The 15,051-nt window shown below is 45.0% G+C and overlaps 1 protein-coding gene across 3 annotated transcripts; it reads right to left on the bottom strand.

The window, feature by feature from the left end:
* Positions 1-155: 155 nt before the first annotated feature.
* Positions 156-14,956, bottom strand: LOC115536989 (leukocyte elastase inhibitor). Of its 3 annotated transcripts, XM_030348528.1 has the most exons (12): positions 14,562-14,956; positions 13,880-14,053; positions 13,385-13,505; positions 10,618-10,799; positions 9,147-9,266; positions 8,180-8,320; positions 7,660-7,777; positions 7,019-7,161; positions 5,988-6,065; positions 1,762-1,851; positions 1,345-1,525; positions 156-962 (listed from the first exon to the last, which is right to left on the bottom strand). In XM_030348528.1, the coding sequence occupies exons 1-12, from the start codon at positions 14,730-14,732 to the stop codon at positions 739-741; spliced, it is 1,743 nt and encodes a 580-aa protein (XP_030204388.1). In that variant the 5' UTR covers positions 14,733-14,956; the 3' UTR covers positions 156-738. The 3 variants fall into 3 exon arrangements, with proteins under 3 accessions (XP_030204388.1, XP_030204386.1, XP_030204387.1); XM_030348526.1 differs by lacking the exon at positions 9,147-9,266 and having other exon boundaries at positions 14,562-14,954; XM_030348527.1 differs by lacking the exons at positions 9,147-9,266; positions 13,385-13,505; positions 13,880-14,053; positions 14,562-14,956 and adding an exon at positions 11,618-11,767.
* Between the last annotated feature and the right edge of the window lie 95 nt (positions 14,957-15,051).

Genomic DNA, 15,051 nt, shown 5'->3' on the forward strand with positions numbered 1-15,051 from the left:
TTAGTAATTATTAATCAGCCTTGGTCTGAATATTGATTTGTTTTTCGTAGCTTGATCATATATGATTATTATTACTTATTTCCTAGTCAATACAAAAATCAAAATGTTGCAGCATGTTTTTCTTATTAGTTATTAAAAAGTTACATATTCGAGTGTATAAAAAAAAAAGCAATTTATTATGGGGAATAAGGTCATAGAAACTAACCACCAAAAATGTATTTCATAATTTTTTGGTACGTTTGTTTAGTCTTTGTCTTTGTAAGCCAAACAAATTCACACACTTAAAATAAAGGTTTCCCACGGTTAATGACATAACCTAGCATGTGAGAGAAAAGTAAACTGCATTACTGACTGAACTACTGCAGTAAAGGAGTTTATGTGGAGGACTTAAAGCAGCCTAGAATGGGCCTACATATGGGTGACCTAAGGCTGGAGAGTAACAAACCGGGGGTATACAGCGCAAGGCTAGTGTGTAAATCCATGGTTCCACTCAGTGTTAACACAACAATTAACTGGATGTGAATGCATACCACCAACATGAGTTACCTCGATACTAAAAACAAGTACATTTCAAAGCTTTGCAGCAACAACCCGGTCTGATCAAGGCAGGTCTCCTCCAGTTTAAAAGACAAGTGAACGCTTAATGAATGTAGGCAAGCGCTGTGCGCTTCACATTGGAGGCTCTCACAGACACGTGTCCACCCCCCCCCCCCCCCCGCCCCCCACCCTCAGCCATCACTAAGGTGAGCTGTAGCGGCCGGTGAACAGGATGCTCTTGCTGGGGTTGTGGCGGATGAAGAAGAGGAAGGGGTGGTCGGCGACGAATCGGGGGGGTATTATGAGGCAACACATCATATCGCCACCAGCGGTGGCGGCGGCGGCCTCGGTGCCCTCCTCGTTGACCTCCACGAAGGCCTTGTGGACCACCTTGGACAGCACCAGGTCGTTGGCCGAGGACATGCCTATCGGAGAGGAGGAGGTGTTGAGGGGGTGTGGAGCTCTCTAGCACACTTGATACGGGGGCTGTGGGAGTGTTTCACTACCGCTGGCGCTGAACGAGTTTATCATTCACGACTGTGTGCTCAGCAGCCCGGGCAGTGGCAGCCGTTTATTGAATATTTAGTTTTTTTTTTACAAATCTCTAATGTAGCTAAATGTGTCTATTGCCGTGTTTATTGTTAAGTTAACTTATAAGTTATTTACATATATATATACTGTGCTTATAGTATCAAGCAAATTGGCAATTCACCTTTTTTTAAAGAACGTAATATGGTCCCTTCCAATAGTGTATTTTTAAGATATATAATACAATTGGATCACGCGATCCGGCTGTGTGGTCCCTACCAGAGAAGTCACTGAGGCCCTGGTCGAAGGCGTCCACCATGCCCATGCTGACCAGCAGGTCTTTCATGTCGTAGGTCTGGGTCATCTTGAATCGCGGCAGGCCCACATTGACTTCCCTCCGGCCCATCCTGTCGGGCCGGGTCCATTCCATGAAGGTCTCGTAGGTCAGCATCGCTTCCAGCTGAAGGAAGAAAATCGGTGGTTGATTTGACTGTTAGCGTGTGGGGTCTGATTCCATTGCAAGTGAGCCACCTGCTTTAGCTCGAATTCACTATGACATAAAAAAAGATGATTGGCTCTCAGTTCGAGGGGGAAGGGGAAGGGGGAGGGAGATGTTTTTCTCTGGGTAACGATGACATTACAGTTGGTACACCGGTCGTTCTTTTTACTGCGTGTACCTCTCTGCACTGTTCCTACCTTCTCCAGGCCGGTGGTGCCGTCCTCAATTTCCATAGGCAGGCAGATCAGCATGCTGAGTTCTTTGCCTTCATAGGGCAGCTCCAGGATCTTTACCAACACATTCAGAGTATTGTATTAATCCCAAAGGAAACTGTTTGTAGCAATTTCTCAAGATAGAAAAATAGTAAGATAGAAAAATGATTGGATATTATTTTTCTATCTTCTATCTTCTAGATTTTTCTATCAAATGAAACTTAAAAAAGGCCTCAGGCCGAAACGTTGTTCATTACAATATTATTCGGCATCTGAACAAGAGTGTGCGGTTTCTCTGAACCTGTCTTTATCCCGTACACGATACCGTCACCAGCACCTCGAAAAAGCTATTAAGAATTGGTGTGCGTTGGATTTCTCAACAAATGGATATCATACATTAAAGCTATACTGTACGATGTGAGAGAGCTAGCATGATTTGAAATTAGCTTCTCTTCGGAGTTCCGTTTAACTCCTCCCCCACCCTTCAGGACTCCCAGCCCCCACCCCTCGACACAGAGCCGTGCACGAGCGCTTCTGCTGCTTACGGGTTACTTGAACGGCAACCATTGCGTCACTTTTCAGGCCATTCAACTCCCTCAGCTGTGGCCATCGCTGAAAAGCTAATCCAATATTTATTCTCGTTTTTCCTTGAGCAGTCTCGAGGAAAGGAACCGGAGCTTGTGAGGGAGGTGGAGCGCTATCAGTTAGATCTGGTGGGGCTTACCTCCACGCACAGTCTCAGCTCTGGTACCGTACTCCTGGATAAGGGTTGGACTCTATTCTTCTCCGGAGTTGCCAAGGGCGTGAGGCGCCGGGCGGGTGTGGGGATACTCATAAATCCCCGGCTGAGCGCCGCGGTGTTGGAGTTTACCCCGGTAGACGAGAGGGTCGCCTCCCTGCGCCTAAGGGTTGTAGGGGGGAAAACTCTGACTGTTGTTTGTGCGTATGCACCAAACAGCAGCTCAGAGTACTCGGCCTTCTTGGAGACCCTGAATGGAGTCCTGTATGGGGCTCCAGTAGGGGACTCCGTAGTTCTGCTGGGTGACTTCAACGCCCATGTGGGCAACGATGGAGACACCTGGAGAGGCGTGGTGGGGAGGAACGGCCTCCCTGATCTAAACCCGAGCGGTCATTTGTTATTGGACTTCTGTGCTAGTCATGGATTATCCATAACAAACACCATGTTCGAACATAAGGGTGCTCATAAGTGTACCTGGTACCAGAGTACCCTAGGCCGAAGATCAATGATCGATTTTGTGATCGTGTCATCTGATCTGAGGCCGCATGTTTTGGACACTCGGGTAAAGAGAGGGGCGGAACTGTCAACCGACCACCATCTGGTTGTGAGTTGGATCAGGGAATGGGGGAAATTTCCGGATAGACCTGGTAAGCCCAAACGAGTAGTGCGGGTGAACTGGGAACGTCTGGAGGAGGCCCCCGTCCTAGGTATCTTCAACTCACACCTCCGGCGGAGTTTTTCTGGCATTCCTGTGGAGGTTGGGGGCATTGAGCCGGAGTGGGCGGTGTTCAAAGCCTCCATTGCTGAAGCTGCGGCGGCTAGCTGTGGCCTCAGGGTCTTAGGCTCCTCAAGGGGCGGTAACCCTCGGACACCGTGGTGGACACCGGTGGTCAGGGAAGCCGTCCGATTGAAGAAGGAGGCCTTCCGGGATATGATATCCTGGAGGACTCCTGACTCGGTTGCAGGGTACCGACAGGCCCGTAGGGCTGCAGCTGCTGCCGTGTCGGAGGCTAAGCAGCGGGTGTGGGAGAAGTTCGGAGAGGCCATGGAGAAGGACTTTCGGTCGGCACCAAAGTGTTTCTGGAAGACTATCCGGCACCTCAGGAGGGGGAAACGGGGAACCATCCAAGCTGTGTACAGTAAGGTTGGGACTCTGTTGACCTCAACTGAGGAGGTTGTCGGACGTTGGAAGGAACACTTTGAGGAACTCCTGAATCCGAATAACACGCCCTCTATGTTGGAGGCAGAGCTCGAGGTTGATGGTGTTTCGTCGTCAATTTCCCTGGTGGAGGTCACTGAGGTAGTCAAACATCTCCGCAGTGGCAAAGCCCCATGGATTGATGAGATCCAGCCAGAAATGCTAAAGGCTCTGGGTGTTGAGGGGCTGTCATGGTTGACACGCCTATTCAACATCGCGTGGGAGTCGGGTACAGTGCCAAAGGAGTGGCAAACCGGGGTGGTGGTTCCCCTGTTCAAAAAGGGGGACCAGAGAGTGTGTGCCAATTACCGGGGTATCACACTTCTCAGCCTCCCTGGTAAAGTCTACTCCAAGGTGCTGGAAAGGAGGGTTCGGCCGATCGTCGAACCTCAGATTGAAGAGGAACAATGCGGTTTTCGCCCCGGACGTGGAACTACGGACCAGCTCTTCACTCTCGCAAGGATCCTGGAGGGGGCCTGGGAGTATGCCCATCCGGTCTACATGTGTTTTGTGGATCTGGAGAAGGCGTATGACCGGGTCCCCCGGGAGAAACTGTGGGAGGTGCTGCGGGAGTATGGGGTAAGGGGGTCTATCCTCAGGGCCATCCAATCTTTGTACTCCCAAAGCGAGAGCTGTGTTCGTGTTCTCGGCAGCCAGTCAGTTTCGTTCTCAGTGGGTGCTGGTCTCCGCCAGGGCTGCGCCTTGTCACCAATCCTGTTTGTGATATACATGGACAGGATATCGAGGCGTAGTCTTGGTGGGGAGGGGTTGAAGTTCGGTGGTCTGAGGATCTCGTCACTGCTTTTTGCAGATGATGTGGTCCTCATGGGATCATCGGCCTGTGACCTTCAGCACTCACTGGATCGGCTGGCGGCCGAGTGTGAAGCGGCTGGGATGAGGATCAGCACCGCTAAATCTGAGGCCATGACTCTTAGCAGGAAACCGATGGATTGCTTACTCCGGGTAGGAAACGAGTCCTTAGCCCAAGTGAAGGAGTTTAAGTACCTCGGGGTCTTGTTCGCGAGTGAGGGTACTATGGAGCGTGAGATTGGCCGGAGAATCGGAGCAGCGGGGGCGGTATTGCGTTCGCTTTACCGCACCGTTGTAACGAAAAGAGAGCTGAGCCGCAAGGCAAAGCTCTCGATCTACCGGTCGATCTTCGTTCCTATCCTCACCTATGGTCATGAGGGCTGGGTGATGACCGAAAGGACGAGATCGCGGGTACAAGCGGCCGAGATGAGTTTTCTCAGAAGGGTGGCTGGCGTCTCCCTTAGGGATAGGGTGAGAAGCTCAGCCATCCGTGAGGAACTCGGATTAGAGCCGCTGCTCCTTTGCTTAGAAAGGAGTCAGCTGAGGTGGTTCGGGCATCTGGTAAGGATGCCCACTGGGCGCCTTCCTTGGGAGGTGTTTCAGGCACGTCCAGTGGGGAGGAGGCCTCGGGGAAGACCCAGGACTAGGTGGAGAGATTATATCTCAACACTGGCCTGGGAACGCCTCGGGATCCCCCCGTCAGAGTTGGTTAATGTGGCCCGGGAAAGGGAAGTCTGGGGCCCCCTGCTTGAGCTGCTCCCCCCGCGACCCGACCCCGGATAAGCGGACGAAAATGAGATGAGATGAGAGTCTCCAACTTCTTTTTTGTTGCTGCCTTTTCAGTTTCTGTCTTTCTTTTTCTTGCCTTTTTAAAAGGATGAACCGGGGCAAGTAACGGTGGCAGTGGTAACTTCAGTTGTTTCTCTTCCATTGAGTAAACGTTGTAGGCTCACTAGTCCACTGTCATGAACTACTATGACAACAACGCTTTCTTTGCCCTCCGTGAACGCGCTCAGGCCGGCTCAGGCTCGTACACAGAGGGGAGAGAACGCGCAGGCTTGTGATTGGTTCTTTAGATTCGGGTACAGTGTCTCCGATTGGTAAGCATTTTAACAGGTTTATAGCAGATACAGAATTCGTTTTTTTTTCGCTTCTTTTTCATTGCCCATAAGTTATTTATTGCTGTCAGGATGTAAAAACCAATTTCAACAACACATTAAAAAGTGCATATTACTGGATCCCGTACAATATGCCTTGGCCCTTTAACACATATATTTTTTTAATTTAAATAAAATGTATGGAATCAGTGCCCAGTATGACATTGTAATTACTCTGAAACAAAGAGGATTGCATAAGTTACAGATAATAAAGAATGAGCTTGTTGCACCACAAACCTAGCTGAACAAGTAACACTGAATATTCGGCTGATAACCACTGATAGTTTAAATAGTACAATGGGGTTACCCGACAATTCGCCTCAGGGATGAAGGCAAGAGGAAACCTTGCTTTGTGGTACATCATCTTCACTTGCTTAGTGTCATTCTGAGGGTAAAACAAAAGACGAGCAGGGTTATGCATTCATAATATATATTTCTTATTTATAATATTAATAATGATATAAGGTAATTGGGAGGTGGCTACTGCATGCATTTTTCTTATGTGCATTCAGCATATGTATTGAAAGAAATGTGTGTATATTAATGTATATATGCATATCTATTAAAAGAAAACACATATTGCCATGCTCATGGATTTTTCCTCAAGGGATTCTAGCTGCTATTTTAAAAGCCTTGCATCCCCCGAAATTAGAATGAACTACAACAAGTGAAAACAAATGGAAATCTTGGTTTTGTAGAGATTGCAAATGGTCGGGTTGTTGGTCCAAAGAAAAACTGTACAGAAGCAATATGCGTGCACTGTCCTCTGCTAATTTGATCCATAGTATGCGATCAAGGTAGCCTGCCTCCTGCATTGCCATTTAAGGGAGTTTCTGCTCCTCTTTGGATTGCTAAGGTTAGAGGGTTTCATAACTATATGGCCTGCGAAGGCCTTTGGGACTGTAACTGTAACTAAACACAGGTCAAACATATTTGACTTGACTAGTCTTGACATTGCACACGCCGGTCAATAAGATCTGATCTAAGGTGTGGCTTGCCGTATGTCTCTTTCTAATCACAAGGATGATGAACGCTTAGACAAAACAGAAATTATGTTTCTTAGTAGATGTATGGAGATCAATTCTCTGTTCACCAAACATATTTATCCCCCTTTTCGCAGACACCTGAAGCTTCTTATGAAATATAAACTTCTCTCAATGTTCCACATCTCTGACTCAAATACCAACCGGACACTATAACGTTTCCCAGGCATGGAGGGCTGGCTGTTGCAAGTCATAGCCTGCAATCTGCAACCATTAGGTTGAGTTGTGGTGGGTGTCAGTGCCAAGATGGCAGTGGTGAACTGGCCCACCCTTGGCTCCGGTCTTGCAGCGCTACCTTGTTCAGTTTGAAGGCAGTCTCCTCGGTGGCTTCCTTCTTGAACGGCTCGTCCCACTTTCCCTTGAAGTAGATGGCGTTGACCAGCACCAACCTGGTCAGTGAGTCAACCACACCAGGTACCAACAGGTCCTTGATTTTATCTAGGTGAACAAAGACGAAGAATCAAAAGAAGGAAAGAAAATGTAGCATTTTGCTGGAAACTTCCAATTCAATGTGTAAGGTCGCAATGTGTAAGAATGAACCCCTCCCAGTGAGTATACGGGGACGTTCAGAATGCTAAAACTCAATAACAGGGTTCTGTTCACTCACTGGATGGGAAACTGAGGGATGCAAACTAGCATAGCTCAGCTGGCTGGGTGGTGTGAGTAGGAGGGATTTTTTGAGTGTCAAAAGATTCATGTAAACCAAGAGAGAGGTATAGGCTGGCTAGAATTTAAATAATTTATTTTATATCAGGTATAACATAATAAGATTATTGAAACCACTATTGATAACATTGTCAGGGTAGCTTTAAACTACCAACTAGTTGAAATGTAACACATTGCGACTTCAAGATAACACAATAAGAGACACACGTACTACTCGCACACATACACACTGTATGTGTGTTTGTTTGCATATGTGTGTTAGTGTCCCACCTTGTGTCTGTTTCTCCACCCAGGTGTTTATCTCCACCCTGGCCTCCTCTGCCTTGGCTTGGAAGTCCACAGACTGGAGGTCTGCCTGGTAGTACTTCCTGGTTTCATCCAGGAACTCCTGGAAACATTCAACCAATCCCCCAAATGTAGCATAACACAATCAATTGCATAATACCTATAAATGGAGGATAAATAGGTCCAGGTCATGTATGGAAAGTCACATGATGAGATGATGGGCCTCTCACTTTTTCTTTTTATTGACGTATTCATGCCATCATTCATCAATGATGCCATTAGTGCTGGGCAACAATTAAATATGATCATTTATCGTCTCTGAGTTGTGTTCTGATTCCACATAGGCATGAATATGCAGACGTAAAACCGGACTGAACAGTTTTTTGAGTGTTAACTAATTACGAGTAGAAATGAGAAGTAAAAATAAAGACAAAATACCTACCATACCTTGAATTACTGTACAGAAAAGAAGAATAGAACTGCATTCCTGATATTTAATCCTCACCTGAACAAACTGGTAAGTCTTCTCTCCATACAGCCTGTTGGCCAGACTGAGGGAGTACAGCGCGTCTGGCTTGTTCAGCTCGCTCAGCAGTTTGGAGAAGCTGGCGTTGATGTCCTCTTCGCCCTTCTGATGTTGCAGCGCCTACATCGTACAGAGTATGTGTGTGGGGAGGGGAGGGGAGGGGGAGAAACACAACGTAAGACCACTGTCTGAGAGAGGAGAGGTTGCGGGAGAGATTGCCGCTTCCCCTGTCCACCAGCAAGATGATGTACAACCGCGTTCCACCACCCGAATGCTCACACAAAACAGATTAGAACGTAGTAAGTAGCAGCAAGAAATGTAATGCTACTGCCATGTACTTTGATAGAGCCCACATAGGCAAGGCACAGTCAAACATTTGCTAGCCTTGAGGAAAATGACAGAGAGGGAAATTGTAGAAATATGTAAACATATGTAAATATATTATTTAGAAGAGGTATGGCATAATAAACATCTTGCTTTGTACACTTCTAAGGCAGTAGCATAGGTGAGTCTGAAGTCTTCACCAGCTCAATCGGTCGAGCAATAACAACGATTAGCGCTTCTAGTATTTTTCTTACAGAAACGGCAAGAAAGAAATTAAACAACAGTCAAACACAGCATACACACTCAACAAGTCCCGCATTGGGAATGAAGGTATCCCATTAGTAAAGAAGCAGCCTTGTTACACAGCATCCCATCGCATCTCATAACATCCCAGAACTTCTCCACTGGCTCTCTGGCCTCTTGACCTGCAGCCCGTTTAAAAGACATGCGCACAACGTCATAGCAGTGCAACGGAAGAGAAGAAGGAGCCATGTTATTTCCCTGGGGATAATAACCCTTTTGTTGACTCCAAAAGACCCTGACAAGCCAACTGTTAGTGTAACTTAATTAAGCTAGCGACAACATCCAAAATGGCCCCGTTTGAGGCTTTGGCTCCTGGTACCATCCTCTTGAGCAGAAACGGTGGCAGAAAGGTGGTGGGCGCCCTCTGCTGCATCTGCATCTGTGCCAGTGCTGGAAGAGCCTGCTGCTGGGGTCCCTCTGCCTCAGAGAAGCAGAGCACCTGGGGGGGTTCGGCAGGGACTTGTGGTCACGAGGACGGCTGGGGAAGGCAGCTGTGTGCACACTGTGTGTGGTGTGTCTGTGTTTATTTATAAGCATGCATTAACATGCAAAAAAATTGTTAAGGTCAAGAGGATGGCTGTGCAGTTCAACAGTGTGCCAGCTTGTGTGTGTGTGTGTGTGTGTGTGTGTGTGTGTGTGTGTGTGTGTGTGTGTGTGTGTGTGTGTGTGTGTGTGTGTGTGTGTGTGTGTGTGTGTGTGTGTGTGTGTGTGTGTGTGTGTGTGTGTGTGTGTGTGTGTGTGGTTGCTCAGGAGTATTTGCAAGCACACATGCATGTGAAAAAAAAAGAAAATACCCTGTCAATAGGCTGAGGTGTGTTCAACCCTCAATGTTGGTGGACAGGTTAAGGACCAGGGCCGTCGTACTGCGGGTGTAAGGGGACAGCTGTGGGGGGGGGGTCCAAGGCAGAGGGGGGCCCATGGGAATAAAAAAATAAATAATCATCTTTAGACTTTTCTACCTCCCCCTAGTGGCTAGGAGCCGCACACTGCGCTCAGTGGCAAAATGCCGCCAGGCCACGTCCCAGAATTTGGTGCGACGGCCCTGTTAAGGACCAATGTCGGTCACTGTGTTTTACTCCTTTCAACTCCTCGGGAGGATTCCGGTGACTCAAAGCCCCTCCTTGCATTCATCATCACATACGTTTCTCTGTCAGTCTTTCTTTTTCTTTTCATACATTTACACTGAGGCACACATGGCTTCTTTTACAACCGTCAGATAAGGAGAGGGAAGCTCTGAAAGCCAACTAGAAAGAGAACACGTCCATACACCAAGGTCTAAGCCCACGATTGTACAAGACACCTGAACTTAGCACAATCCAAGGTAAGAGAAAATACAAGATCCATACAAACAATTTATATGCACACTAGCCACAGAATTTAAGGGCATTTGTTGGCTTCAAGAATGGTACTGCATTAATACTCTACTTTATCTACTTTAACATACTGTTAAGCATGCTGTTCAGCATCCTTGATGTTTAAGAGCTTGCATCGACTGTTACAGTAAAACGTAAATGATACGGGAAATCGTCATCCGCACTAACAGTTAATCCCCCGTTACCCCCATTGTCCCTTCCATTTGGGAACATGTTTAATAAATATGTTTTATTTCGCTTGTTTCATTAACGCTATTATACCGTACTCAACAAGAATGTTGCGATATGCCTTTACCAACTTAATTACGCTTAACTTATGGAATAAACCCATACATTTACTGTGTAATTGGTTAGATGTGAACTCAACATAATTTTCAGAATACACCCACTTCGAATGGTGCGTGCGTGCGTGTATACCTCTGACATCTGTGTGGAGGTGTTCCCCCGTGCACCCAGCAGCACCATGGCCAAGGCCGAAGAGATGCTGAGAGGAGAGTAGAAGACATTGCCAGACATGTTTTCCTCCGTGATCTTTTTGAGCAAGGCCAGGGTAAAGGTGGTGTTGGCCTCGGTCAAAGGGGTTGAGGATGCCATTGTGTCTGATACAAAGAAAGAAACGTGGGAGAATAATGAAACATTAACTGTGTTGTATCCATTATGTCCGGAATTCACAAAATGCCCTGTAGGTCAAACATAACAGAGGAAGAGGAACACAAGAAAAAACGCATACAAGTGAACAGTGCGAAGTTTTCCTTGATACCATCATTTGAATAGCCCTTGTTACAAACGTACTGCTGACATTTCAATTTGCAACATTGCAAAGTGAACAAGCTTGCAAACGCATCCTGCGTGACACATTTCAGCATCAATCTCACGCTCATGTCATGCGAAATAGCCCATAGCAAAATAGCCCAAAAAAACAAAAACCTTTTTCCGTTCGTTGATCACTCGCTAGACCACAGAATATATAGGAAACATCCTCGGTAGATCTCTCTATATATCTATTCGGACCGACCGCGCACCTTGACAAAAGGTTATTCTATTTTTATTGTTATAACTTTTGCAAATTTTATTGAGGAATTCATTGTCACTTTGCACATTAAAATAAACTTGGATAAAGGAGTAAAAATATGGTTAACTGTTGTCAAAAATGTTCGCCGCGCGCGTCCACTGATATTTTGCAGTCTCACTCCAGCCAAAGTACGTGGCAAGCCTCAGTAATTGTTTTGAATAGGCTATATTACTTCAGCATTTCACATGTCAGGAAGTGTTACCTATTCTGATCTAACGTTGTTATTTGTCATGTATTCAAACTGCGACACACTTACACACTAACTTTAAACAATCCAAAAAAACATAATAAATAAACCAAACTTAAAAATATTTAAAGCCATGGATTACTCTTTCAACGGCATACCAATCAGTGTGTTCCTGTCCTTGACAAGCGACCAGTATGGGTAAGAGAAGAGTCTTTATAGATAATGTCGATGGTATTCGGAAACGCCCACAAACTTTTGCTCAAGCCTAAGCAATTTTTGGCCAAAGCCAAAGAGTAGGCCTACTTCCTGAATTGTCTTTGGGTTTTGAGTTCTACGGCAAGCCGATTGGGGAAAATACCTTACGCAGGTAACGGTTTATTGTTTGAAAGGATACTACACAATGCTTTATACTAAGATTTTCTATGTGTGCCAACTGTCTATCCAAATACAATAGGCAGCTGTGAATCGTTTTACCTTTTACCATGTAGTGAGTGATTTGCAGCTAATCATGAAGGGAGCAGCAAATAACCAGAGTTGAAAACTCAGAAAACCACTAATACAACTAGAAGTCTATTCAGAATACAAGTTTAGTTTCTGAGTAGACCTTTATTTATAAAACATAGATCATCGAACTCCGCCTGAGGGGGAGAGCGTCAGCACAGGCGTCAGCATCCGTTTGGAAAGGAGAGAGGAACAAATAGTGTCATCTATATCTCACACACACACACACACACACACACACACACACACACACACACACACACACACACACACACACACACACACACACACACACACACACACACACACACACACACACACACACACACTAAACTGTTTCCAGTTTAGTTAAACTTGAACTGAAAAAAAAAGTGTTGGTGTGATACTTAGATTTATTTCAACATCAATGATTGCAATGTAAATATAAACTACAGTCAACGATGAGAGATAATGCAGGAGATACACATGAGTTACAAATGTAAATGCATGATCAACAATGAAATACACCGTATACACGTGATGTTGAATTAGAGTTAAGGAGTGGATAGTGAATTTTGGACAACAATGGACTTGATGAAGCTTTGGGGCTACTCTTCTCTGGAAATGATACTCCCTTCTTTGGGAATTATACTGGGTAAAGAGTCTCCTGGATTGTGATTATTATAACATTCCTGAGGCACAAATCATGTCAAAGAACGCAAAGTAATGGTACTGTAACAACAAAAGCCTTTTTATTTATAGTTCATACTTTGGGAATCGCATCAAGACAAATCTGATGGCCAATCAGCTAACCCATCCATCCTGGGCAGTGTTCCTACAAAGCTCTTGCCTTTTGACATATGCAAAGAGCTGAAATCTATTTACATTTTTAGCGTGTCAATTTGTTTGAAATGACATGAAATACATTTTGTTGTATGTACTGTTGTATATATGTTTAATAAACAATACACACAATGAAGAAATGTTTAAGAGTACATCTTTCTCACACACACACACACACACACACACACACACACACACACACACACACACACACACACACACACACACACACACACACACACACACACACACACACACACACACACACACACACACACACACACACACACACACACGTTATGTCTTTTTCACTGATCCAAGCACTGCAGTACAAAAATGTGAAGCAACTTGTAATTTGAGTGACTTTGTAACAAAGTACTTTTTTACTCTTAGGTTTTCCAATTGGAAGATTTACTTTTAGTGGGTAGATTTTGAAGGAAGTAATTGTACTTTAACTTGAGTATAGTTTTTCAGTACTCTACCCACCACTGGTTAAACTGTGGACTTGGTGTAAACAATTCGACTTTGATGGTGTGAACTCAACCATGTCTTCCATTTACAGTATGCAAGTCAACAACAGGTTGTCTCTGAGTCCAACCCACCTTCTAGACACAGCAGTGTACACAGTACTAGGGCCGTCAGTATGGACTCGGCATTGCCCCGGCTGGAGACGCCCATGGGCAAGGGGTTGAGAAGCCACAGGGAGCAGACACGACACGCAAACTGGTGACAGATCAAAAATTAAATAACAAAGAGTTGGTTGTTCCCTATCATCATCAAGAAAGATCCTGATTGATGAGATTCTTCTCATCATTCATCATGATTCTTCTAGGAAAAGCCTTTTGTGGCTGTGGCTGTGTAAAGTAGCGTACTACACAAAAATCACCTTGCTTGACCACGGCAAACCAATTTAAATTACAGATGTTCTGATACTCTTTTTACTTCCGATTCTGATTCCGGAACTCGCCCGATACCGAGTATATGCCGCTACAGCATCGAGCAGTAACTACTAATAGCACTTTTTCTTATTGAAGGGTTATGTATCAGTAATTTCTGATACTGGTATCATTATCTGAACAACTCTTATTTAAACGGACCTCTGAGCTGATCCCCCGCAGGCAGAGGTACTGGTAGATGAGCAAGCCTGTCAGCACATCACAGAGGATGAAGAGGATCTTCCCGAACGTGAAGTTCAGGTAGATGTTGGGAGTGAGAATCCAGGCCAGGACAGGAGCGTAACGGTATGTTGATCTGTTGCATGGCGACTCGCCCTGTGTGAAAAACACAACAGCAGCACCGAACACGACACAAACACATTATGTACAGCAAAAGCCATTATCACTTGTGTCATTATTGTGGTGGCAACTACGTTGGTTGTAAGATGTATGTGTATCAATGTATAGTGGTATTTGTATTTTATGAATTGCCATATCTGTATTGTATTGTGGTTTTATGATATTGAAAACTGTATTGCGTTATTAGGTGTATTTTATTGTATTTTCATATCGGTCATGTATTGTGGTATTCTATGATTCGATTTTCGTTCTATTTTAATACATGTCTAATCAGACAGTTGAAAATGATCTGTTGGAACTGTGTTGATTTGCACAGTCCATGCCAAATCAAATTCAAACATTTGATAGATCAAACCCCTTTGGTACCTTGCATCTGAAAATAATGACTTTTCCGAGTCACATGTTGCATATCTGATACACTACAACCACACATACCGATATACAAGATGAGAGATGACAAGTCTGCTTATGTTGATGAGGATACCTGAGTGATGAACCTCGCAGCATCGGTAAACACGTGATAGTCGATGTCTGTGTATTTCACCTCCATGGTTCTGTCCTGGTAGTCGCCATAAATTACCAAAGCGAGTCGTATAATAAAAGAAGCGGGGAAAAGGAAATGTTTCTTTGCAAACCATGATGTATACCTTTCCATCTTTACAGCAGGTTATACGATTTATGGTTCAAATTGAACTCGAAGCAGCAATGCGAAGTAGTGGATGCTGGATGAATGTCCGATTATGTTTTTCTTTTCTATAAACTTCATTTTAAGCAATGATTAAATTTACATTTACGGAGACTGTCATAAAGTTTTGTAAGAGCGTCTTCTAGTTTCGGTGCAAGCATGTTGATGGTTGAACCTGGAACCCGGAAATGCGATACGGTTTTTATGTGACGTAGAGGGTTGCCAGGTTTATCCTAAATCCGCAAGTTATTCATACAGACACAGTCTCCTAGATCTCGAACTAAGGGAT

The sequence above is a fragment of the Gadus morhua genome, chromosome 23, assembly GCF_902167405.1.
Source record: "Gadus morhua chromosome 23, gadMor3.0, whole genome shotgun sequence".
NCBI lineage: Eukaryota > Metazoa > Chordata > Actinopteri > Gadiformes > Gadidae > Gadus > Gadus morhua.

Excerpts from the sequence above, each read along its gene's own strand:
- LOC115536989 (XM_030348528.1), bottom strand. The coding sequence starts at position 14,732 with ATGGAAAGGTATACATCATGGTTTGCAAAGAAACATTTCCTTTTCCCC. Across the intron at positions 7,778-8,179 it reads AGACTTACCAGTTTGTTCAG|GAGTTCCTGGATGAAACCAG; the intron begins GTGAGGATTAAA and ends GAATGTTTCCAG. Across the intron at positions 963-1,344 it reads GGGCCTCAGTGACTTCTCTG|GCATGTCCTCGGCCAACGAC; the intron begins GTAGGGACCACA and ends CCTCTCCGATAG.